Source organism: Ictalurus punctatus, chromosome 1, assembly GCF_001660625.3.
Source record: "Ictalurus punctatus breed USDA103 chromosome 1, Coco_2.0, whole genome shotgun sequence".
NCBI classification, from domain to species: domain Eukaryota; kingdom Metazoa; phylum Chordata; class Actinopteri; order Siluriformes; family Ictaluridae; genus Ictalurus; species Ictalurus punctatus.
In genome coordinates this window covers 22,531,408-22,542,280 of record NC_030416.2, presented here as the reverse complement: position 1 = coordinate 22,542,280, position 10,873 = coordinate 22,531,408, and the positions used below count along the sequence as shown (strand labels likewise).

General features: G+C 39.1%; 1 protein-coding gene across 1 annotated transcript; it reads left to right on the top strand.

Annotated features, from left to right (window-relative positions):
* Positions 1–561: 561 nt before the first annotated feature.
* On the top strand, positions 562–7,255 carry tent5ba (terminal nucleotidyltransferase 5ba). Its single transcript, XM_017476127.3, has 2 exons — positions 562–1,018; positions 5,604–7,255. Exons 1-2 carry the CDS (start codon positions 857–859, stop codon positions 6,621–6,623), a joined length of 1,182 nt encoding a protein of 393 aa, XP_017331616.1. The 5' UTR covers positions 562–856; the 3' UTR covers positions 6,624–7,255.
* Positions 7,256–10,873: the final 3,618 nt, after the last annotated feature.

The following is a 10,873-nucleotide window of genomic DNA, read 5'->3' as shown; positions in this document are numbered from 1 at the left end:
TATACACACACACACACACACACACACACACACACACACACACACACACAGGCAAAGGTAAAGGGTAATGATGGTGTAAATTATTGTATAATTTAAAAACAGTAGAAATTACAGAAATAGCTAAATGTTACTTTTTCTATCAGTAATTACTAATCGTGTTGAAGTAATATTTTATCTATTAATTTAGGTGGCAGAGTTATTATTACTGTTGTTGTTGTTGTTGTTGTTGTTGTTATTATTATTATTAGACACATAAGGTTATAGAACATACACCCTATTCTGTCTTTTCCTTCTTGATCATTTTCATTCACATCATTCACATCACACGTTAACAACGCCGCATTATACACAGTATTTTTCCAAGTTGTTTTGATGTAACTTCAGAGGTGAAGTCTCTCTGATGCTTTAAACCCCACTCCAAGTGAGAGTGGGCGTGTCCACACGCACCAAACAACTCCAAAAGGGATTTCCGTAACGAAGAGTAGATTATGAATTATTCATGAACCATCGTCCAATCAGCAAATTTATGCAAATACGAAGACTATAAATGGGTCAGACTGCATGCAAAGCGGTTCAGACAAGTCACGGATTAGAAAGTACGTGCAGTAAATTGATATCTAACAAACAAAAAAATAAATAAAAACAAACCAATCTGAAGACGTCGAAACTTTTACAAGCAACCAATACAAATTTTTGAGATCAAGAAATAGCAAAGTTACTGAGTTTTTAGAGTTTAAGACTTTACGTTAACTGTAAGTGAACTGTTTTTTGCTGTGTCCTGTTCAGCGCTTGGAAGACGCCGACATCTTTTAGGAGCTGAGTATTTTTTCCCCCCGGCTGTTTACTTCTGTCTCTCATGGCCATGTCAGTCGGTGACACGTCGGAGCAAACTCGGCGATTCTGTGTCTTGTCTTGGGAGCAGGTGCAGCGTTTGGACTCTATTCTTGGTGAACCGGTCCCTATTCACGGACGTGGAAACTTCCCGACACTTTCTGTTCAACCCCGGCAAATCGTCCAGGTAAAACCACAGAACTTTATGGCCTTGATGTAATATTGATTAGTGACCTCTCTCTCTCTCTCTCTCTCTCTCTCTCTCTCTCTCTCTCTCTCTCTCTCTCTCTCTCTCTCTCTCTGTGTGTTTACTACAAAACCTACACGTAGGCTAAATGTAAATCGTTGTGATTTGCTTGTAGTCCAAAGTGCAAATGCTTTCATTTCCGTTTCTTAATCAGGCCTTCAACCACTAACACGTTTTTTAAAAATTTTTTTTTATAGTGAACAAATGTTTTATTTGCCATTTAATATTACATATCCACTGCGTAGGCCTACACAGAGGCCAAATTTAATAAATTTTATGGAAAAATAGGGATTGATCACTAACTTCCACTTTAGGTTTGTTTAGGTTGTATGCTGTGTGTGTGCACAGTGTGCAAGTTTAAACGTTTCAAGTATTGGATAAGCAAAACATTTTCAGCCTTTGCCCCTTGAGTCTTGCTTAGCTGATTGAACTGCTATACTAATGACTCAGGTGTTTCTTTAAATGCCACCCCACCCCCATACTCCACCCCCCACCCGGCCCCTTGGGACATCAGTCTGGCATGGTTTCCCCAAGTCCCTCACAGAGAATCTTTATGTCAGTCAGGGGAATCCTGCGTTTTCCAAAGTCCTTCTGAAACCTAGGAGACCCTTGTTTCTATCTGTATCTTATTTATGTGTAAAAGCAAAACGTCTTTTGATGTAAAATGTACATGTGAACATGTACACTACATATACCCTAAATGTACACTATGTTGGTTCTGGGATCATAATCAAATTTCTTTCCAGTTCATAACCCTAACCACTAAATGAAAGTGACTGGCTAGTAGACTGATTTAAAATAGACTGTTAAAAATATAGTGGATGTTCTAGTGATGTGGTGTTTTATAAAGGCACCATCCACGTGAAGCCATTGCAGACCCACATATTCGTGCCATATTAATACAGGTCAGTCAAGCTTTGCTTGAACCTTTCAAATCCAGATAGCTTTCAACATATCAAAAATGTTATAAGGAAGCTTACACTAACTATTTCTCGTAAGCTCCTCCTCCACCTAGGAAATGAAACATGAAACTTAGAGAATGATCAGCTTGGACAACACAGACACATGCGCACAATTTTTAATGCTTAGGGCTTACTTTTTTTACTGGGTAGGTGTCTTCTTAATGATAGCTTTTATGTAATTATCCAATTACATTTGACTGAAACATATCTGTGTGTTAAGGACAAAAAAAGATACTATGTAATTATGTCATTGTGGCTTTACATCAATACTTATACTTATGTCCTGAAGCAGAGGAGTTCATGGTAGAATTATAGCTTACAGAAATATAAAATCCAGTATCTCAAAATATTAGAATAAAGAATTTATAATACAGAAATGTCGACCTGAGAAGAGCTCTAATCAGCTAATTAACTCAAAACACCTGCAAAAGTTTTCTGAGTTTTTAATCTCTCAGTCTGGTTCAGTACACACAACCACAATCATGGGGAAGATGAAAGTAAATTATGCATTTCATTTGGAAATCAAGGTCCCAGAGTCTGGAAGAAGAGTGGAGAGGAACAGAATCCAAGTTGCTTGAAGTCCAGTGTGAAATTTCCAGTCAGTGATGATTTGGGGTGCCAGGTCATCTGCTGGTGTTGGTCCACTGTGTTTTCTCAAGTCAAGAATCAATGCATCGTCAACTAGGAGATTTTAGAGCACTTCATGTTTCCATCTGCTGACAAGCTTTATGAAGATGCTGATTTCCTTTTCCAGCAGGACTTGGCACCTGCCCACAGTGCCAAAACTACTAGTAACTGGTTTGCTGACCATGGTGTTACTGTGCTTGATTGGCCAGCCAACTCACCTGACCTGAACCCCATAGAGAATCTATGAGAGACACCAGACCCAACAATACAGACGAGCTGAAGGCTGCTATCAAAGCAACTTGGCCTTCCATAACACCTCAGCAGTGCCACAGGCTGATTGCCTCCATGTCATGCCGCATTGATGCAGTAAATCATGCAAAAGGAGCCCCGAACAAATATTCAGTGCATAAATTGACATACTTTTCAGAAGGTCAACATTTCTGTATTATAAATTCTTTATTCTAATATTTTGAGATACTGCATATTTGTGAGCTGTAAGCTGTAATCATCAAAATTAAAACAAAAAAAGGCTTGAAATATTTCACTTTATGTGTAATAAATCTAGAATATATGAAAGTTCCACTTTTTAAAATTAAATTACAGAAAAAATAAACTCTTCCACGATATTCAATTTTTTTAGATGCACCTGTATGGTCCTGGATTTTAGAGTTGCAGTTTCTCAGTGTTTATGTAACATTACACATTGTGACTGTAGAAGTATACAAGATAAAGTATGCCGGATAAAAGTTTAAGTGTGTCTACTAGGTTCTGCACTACTGTGCTCTTGAATATCAATATATAATGGTTTCATATTAGCTTTTCTTATTTCTTTAAATTGTTACATTTCAACCTACAAATTTCCATCAGGCCCATTTGCTAAAATTTGCAATGATTTTGTCCCAAACAGTAATAAAAGAATAAATGAATAATACCTAAACTGACTTGATATTGCAATGTTAAAGTAAAAAAGAAGTCATAATAGAGCTGAGCAAGAAGCTGAGATATGTAAAAAGCCACGTATAGACCTTCCAGCCACTACTGAGCTCCAAAAGCCTCAGCCTGACCTAATATTTATAAATAGTAGGGTAATGATCTGATTGAGTGGAGTTAGTGTTTGTTTTTTTACTTGACTAATGCTAATCCAACAGAGTAGTTACACAGGTTCACACTTTACTTTTCACCCACTGGGTGTATTCCACAAAGAATGCTAACTCTTATTTAAACAACCCTGGCAAATATCCAGCAAGTTTAGTTCCACAAAAGGAAGCTAATCTTAAGCCATCGTTGGCTGGGTTACTATGACAACATGGGTATTTGGACAAACACACTCTGTGTTAGGTAAATAGTGAAGCTTAGTTTAGCAGCTTGATCACTTCTACTGGTGAAGCCACATGATGTCAAACATAGATATAAGAAACAATAGATAGGTTATATCTCATACATATTATAAGTTCATGAGACAGTTTTTAATACTTACATATGGATAAGATATTAAAGCTACTGCTTGCATACAGGTTGTCTAACTGATCCAAAATGATTTGCTTCTGACTAACTTTACCATGGTAAAATGCAGGTTGTAAAAACAGTGGCCTGTGGTAAAGCTTATTGCAAGATCATCCGTATTGTGTTTGTGGATTGAAAATCCAGTGCATGAGGGAGTGTGTAAAGCATCCAGAACACCACTTTCTATATCATTTCAGGATAGGGGAGATCCTCCAGCATTTCCAGTGGAGATCTTGTGATTGCTGAGATTGTAGAATTACTGAAACCAAGTGTATGATGTAGAAGTACGAATTCCTCCCAGAGGCTCGCCTTGCACTCAAGCATAGCCTTAAATATGCCTTCTTAAATGATTATATTATTTAATTACTAATCTTGTTTTAGTTCCTCTTGTTCCTGGCTTGGTCATAGCTTACTGACTAAAGTGTAAGCACATATACAGTAAGTGCATATAAAGGTTTTCTTAAGTGTTCTGCCACTGATTTTTGTCCCATGAAATTTCTATGCCACTATTAATACTCGGGGGAATTTTGTTTTGTGTAATTCGGTGTTTTGTGTAGGTAGGCTATTTTGATTCAGTTGAGTCAGCTGCAGGTCAGGGTGTATACCTTTTTATGTAAAATTTTGGCCCCTCACAGTTTCTTCCCTGCTCTCCACTCTCTTCCACACTCATGTTAAATCAGCCTATCTGAGGGAACATTTCAATTTCTACATAAAGGCCGTATCATCAGTCAGGCCTTGGTTCCCTTATGGAAATTGAATAAACAGTATTATATTGTAGGTATACTGCATTTCAAAATTAAAATGTAATGTGTTGTAAATTAGATTTTCTGTGCTTTGAATGACCACTGACCCTTGTGGAGGAAGGGAATACAGCCTACTTGTGATGACCTTAAACACACTCGAGGTCGTAGACAGGTTTAGCGCATTAACCTATGACTCTATAAATAGTATCTCGCAGGGTTTCAACATTTATAAAGGCTTACCCTTCATTCACATTACAATATCATATAATTGATAAAAACAAACAGTAGCAAATCCTTTCGCTAATCGGAAACTGCTTGCTCAAACTATTTTGAGAAATGTTTGCTTTTTTGCTAAAGATAAACTAAAATAATTATCTAATTCAGTGGGTATATTTGCAAGATTAGTAAGTAAACCTGTCTGTCTAGGGTAACATTTGCCTTACAGTTACCTCTCTCATATGAAGTCCGATTCAGTGACTTCAGGAAATGTTCACAATCATTGAGTGGCAGACAAGGTTGCAAAAAAAGTGGACCAAGTAAACTAATAGAATAGGGTTGTTTTATATGATAGCATTGAGACGATTGCTAAATTGCTAGAATCAGTCTGTATTAAAAACACGTCATGTGGTTTCAGGTTGGATAGATAAGTTCACCAAGAACAAATTTTTCTAAATTTGTCTGTGTTTCTAGGTTGTGCGAACACGGCTTGAGGAGCGAGGCATCACTGTGCGGGATGTGAGACTGAACGGTTCTGCTGCCAGTCACATTCTGCACCAGGACACAGGACTTGGATACAAGGACTTAGACCTAATTTTTGGCATATCACTGTCTGATGACCAGGCATTCCATCTGGTTAAAGATGTGGTTCTGGACTGCCTGCTTGACTTCTTGCCTGAGGGCGTCAGCAAAGAGCGCATCAATGCACTCACTCTGAAAGAGGCCTATGTGCAGAAGTTGGTGAAGGTGTGCAACGATTCAGATCGCTGGAGTCTCATATCTCTGTCCAACAACACAGGCAAGAACGTGGAGCTCAAGTTTGTGGATTCTCTGAGGCGCCAGTTTGAGTTCAGCGTGGACTCGTTTCAGATTGGCCTGGACTCGCTGCTGCTCTTCGATCGCTGCTCCGAGACGCCAATGTCCGAGAGCTTCCACCCCACTGTGTTGGGGGAAAGCATGTACGGTGACTTTCAGGAAGCTCTTGGCCACCTTCATCATAAAATCATTGCTACACGCAGCCCAGAGGAGATCCGGGGTGGAGGACTTTTAAAGTACTGCCACCTCCTGGTGCGGGGTTTCCAGCCCAAGTCAGAGGCTGAGATGAAATCACTCCAGCGCTACATGTGCTCTCGGTTCTTCATTGACTTTCCAGACATTGGAGAGCAGCAGAGGAAGCTGGAGGCCTACCTGCAGAACCACTTTGTGGGCATGGAGCACAAGCGCTACAGCTGCCTCACCACACTCTACCATGTGGTTAACGAGAGTACTGTATGCCTGATGGGCCATGAGAGACGTCAGACGTTGAACCTTATCTCCATGTTGGCACTGCGGGTGCTTGCCGAACAGAATGCCATACCCACTGTCACCACGTGTTACTACCAGCCTGCTCCTTATGTACGGGATATAAACTTCAGTAACTACTACATAGCTCATGTGCAGCCGTTGGTTCACCCCTGCACTAACTCTTACCAGACGTGGCTGCCCTGCAAATGACCCAAAGAATTTGAAAAGAGAGAGAACCATTAAAAAAAAACAACCTTTGAACTGGATAGCTGTCCCACCCAACTTCTTGTGGCGTGATATGGGTGCACAGTAAATTCCCTTCTTGTTTTAGTCTCCTCAATGGAAATGAGATTAAAAGCAATGGCATCCTGAAATTATTTTTCAGTAAAATGAGTGAAGTAGACTGATAATTTACTGCTGTATGTCTGACATGAGCCAATCCTATTGCATATTCTTTTGCACTCACAGAAATTCATTTTGCTGACTGGATACAGGACAGTTGGTCTTTTTCAAATGTAGCAATTGTTGTATCTTGGATCTGCAGCACTTTTTGTTGACCTATGGGACAAAAGGCTGCATTTTTTTTTGAGGTGATGTTAAAAAGTTAAATTTTTACTTTTGCCTGGCTGTGGTTCAATCAATCTGTTTTCTTCTGTTTAAAGGACCAAAGGCATTTTATTTTTTTTAAAGAAGGGAATGTTTAAAGCAATTCCAAGTGCCTAAAACAAAATCCATGTACAAAAAGATGAGAACTTTGTGCTCTCATGATTTCTTGTATCCTATATTTTCAGGGATAGAAGCATGTATTTTCATGTGATTAAAAAAATAACTACCAAAATCCATCCTAAAGTGTCCCTGATATGGTTAATTTTTCAAACTAAAGCAATGTAACATTTCTCAACAACTGCAATTTGTAGTCAGATAAGCTATGTATACTGAACTGAAAGTTATGGGCTGAATATGTGGCATGTTTTAGCTCCGGTGATGGATCCGTTACAGTTCCGGCGCATGAAACATAAGGATCCTTTCTAAAGCACAATGACTTCTCTTTCTAGTCTGACACTAAACCTACCTACAATGGCCTTTTTGTTCCTCTACCCATGTTTCTGCTGGAATCTGAATCAAATTACCTGAAAATTGATGCTATACTTATGTTTGCTAAGTTTGTCTCCTTGAGGGGGTTACTGAATTGAGACTGATAATATAGCAGATGATTGGCTTGCTAAATCTAGCTAGAAAATTGATAATAATGACTGAGGTAAGAATGGGTGAATAGATTTCCAGCCTACAGGCATATAGGCAATGGGGCTATTGACCTGTAATATGCACATCTCCTATTTACTGGTTATTGTGTAATTATGAATATGATATCAAAATATATTTTGGTTGCCTACCTGTATACAGTGAAGTTTCTGGAAAGCTATTAAGAGAATTTGAATATGGACAATATAGTTGGCTTACATGTTAAAACATCCCTCTGTACATTCTTTCGGATCTTTTCCTTTAAAGGGCAGAGCTGCAAGTCTTCTTGCCAGCATGTCTGGCATTATGCAAAGACATATAGGCCATTTAATCTCTTTTCCTTTGGCATATTCTGATCACACATGTAATCTCTGTTTAGCAAACTCAAGATGGAATTTCATAGTCAGGGATTTAAAAAAAAAAAGAAAAGGAAAAAAGTAGATTACTGACTCCATGTCTGGAAAGGATCCATGTGAAGTTTATAAATAATGTAATCCTGTTGTCACTGTTTGCAGATAGTCAAGTTTATTCTTTTGAGCTTGTGCATGATTGAACACACACATTTATAATAACTTATTCTGTAACAAAAAGGGGATTCTTGTGTTTAGCTTAACTGGATGTTCAAATAGAACCTTTTGTTAATCTTTGGTTACATTTGGTTAATACATGATCAGCCAGTAAAATGTAAATTCATACATAAAGCAATAAAATGTCAAACATAAGATTTATATTACAATTATGTTTTATAAAGTTATTTATATGCCTTATATTCGAACTGATCAACTATTTCCAACTAAGTCTTGTTTGGACAGACAGGCACAGCATACCACAGCAATGTTTCAGGAGTTCCACATTAAATCAAATTATGTTTTAATGTGTGCTTTTAACAGGCAAAGAAGTTTTTCACTTACTCACTGAGCTTCTGGCAAAATGCTGGTCTGGGGCAGTGGTCATTCCACTGAGTTATAAAACCTGTAGCAGTTTAAATCAGCAGTGGAATATATGATCTCTTCTGCTGGCAATAAGCATAGGAAAAGCAATAGATGTGCCACTGACTTAGACCATCTCTTTTGACATTATGGCAATACAGTTGTAAGATTAAAATGCATCTCTGTCTTAGACACACAAAACTTGTTCATGTGCTTGGGGATTCCCTTGATGGCACATACATTCACTGAGTACTTTATTAGGATGACTATACTAATACAGGGTATGGCCTACGTTTGCTCTTAAAACAGTTTAAATTCTTCGTGGCGTGGATTCCACAAGATGTTGGAAACATTCCTTTGAGATTCTGGTCCATATTGACATCACACAATTCCTGCTTATTTTTCAGTTGCAATTTCATGCTGTGAATCATGCACTCTACCACATCCCAAAGGTGTGCTACTGGATTCAGATCCGGTGACTGGGACAACACTGGAAAAACACTGAAGAACACTGAACTCATTCATTTTCATGAAACCAGTTTTTCCAGTTAATTCCATACCAATGTACTTTTAAAAAATTGTGAAAACTACTAAGTTTTAATGGTGTAATCTTGACATTGCACTCTGTTCTTCGCTCTTATACATTGGCATAATAAATACCTGAAAGCTGTTAGGGATTTCAATTATATCAATTAGGGCATCCAATGTGACTGCAAGGCCCACTAGGAATGAAAAAGTCAAGCCCCTCTGTGGTGCAATTAAAGGATGTAGAGTAGCCAACAGACAGCTCAGCTGCTCAGGCTTGTGTAGTGGAAAGAACAATATTACTGCATTGGAACACAGAGTAGAAGTGCTACAGTGGGCATGGGCCAAATACAAGAGCTGATAGTGAAGTGCAGAGCTTGGTAGAGGTGAGTACAGCTGTCTAGCATGTAGAGACATACCCTGATGCCCTTTCAATGACTGCCTCTCATTCTCTAAGCTTGGAAGAGACTGCTGATAGCCCACTAACAGTACACTTTGAAGGTCAGAGTGTAACCCCAGAACACTGCACACACCATTAAGACTGCCTTGGCCAAACTAAAGCTTTATCCTCCACCTAAGGCAGTGGATCAAATGTCTGATACATTTTGTGGTATATCAGTCCAATCATGTGGCTGAGCTATTACACCGTGTACTAGTTTAATAAAAGAACTCTTAGACAGTGCAGGGAACCTGTGACCTGGTATGAGTGCATGTATAATGGCTGATGTGGAAAACATAAGGCTAAAATCATTGGCACTAGTAGAGAGGCCTTTGGCCTCACTAGTGGTATGAAGAACTTTGTGGTGCAAATCTCTGTAGCAAGACCTAGTGGTCTTAACGTCTGTGCTAATACCAACTGGCTTATACCATAGAGCATTTGCTATTGGTCCTCAAGGAGATAATTCCCACATGGCAGATTCAGTGTGTTCCTAAAGCAAAGGCATATGACAGTGCTCCAAGCCATGGACAGTGCTCATAGACATGTGCATGGGAAATCAGTGGGTCTACTGGCACAAACAAGATTGACTCAAATGCCATTACCAGAGGCTGGTAAAAACAACAGACAACTCTTTGGCTGACAGGCACACGGGTTCAGGAGGCACTGGTTGATCGAATCTCCTTAGTTAAAATTGAACTAAACATTTGGTACAGTAGGCTACCTTTGGGTTTATTTTTGTAGAATTGAGTTTCAAAGTCTGCAACTGGGGATGGAAGGAGTTATGCAGGATTCAACATGCACCACATTGGTACTATGGCAGTGGATCAGAACACAAAAGCAGGTTCATGTCAGGACAAGGACGGACTAAACTGCCAAAGTGTGATTCACCATAACCACACATTCAATAGTGGGGTAGTTTAACCCTCTGCAATTAAAGTATTGGAGGTCCAAAACATTAGGTCAATGTGGCTACAGAGCCCACTGTCAACAGGCTATAATTTCAGCTTTGCTGTTGACCACCACCAGACACTGGGGTCTACCTACAGAGGTGCAAGAGCAAAGTCAATTTGGCTTGATTGACTGTGGACGTGAAGTCACTGGTAGAGAAACAGGCAATAGAAATTACCTGAGTACCAGGCCAGAGTGCCTGTCCAGATTTTTTCAAGATATTTTCTGATTCCTAAAAAAGGAGGCTAAGTCTACCCCATTCTTGATTTGAGTGACACAAATGTATTATTAAAACAGTTCCAATTCTTTATGTTGTACATACCAATGCAAATGATGCAAGTGGTGAAACACAAGCTACACGTGAGGTCATGGTTCTG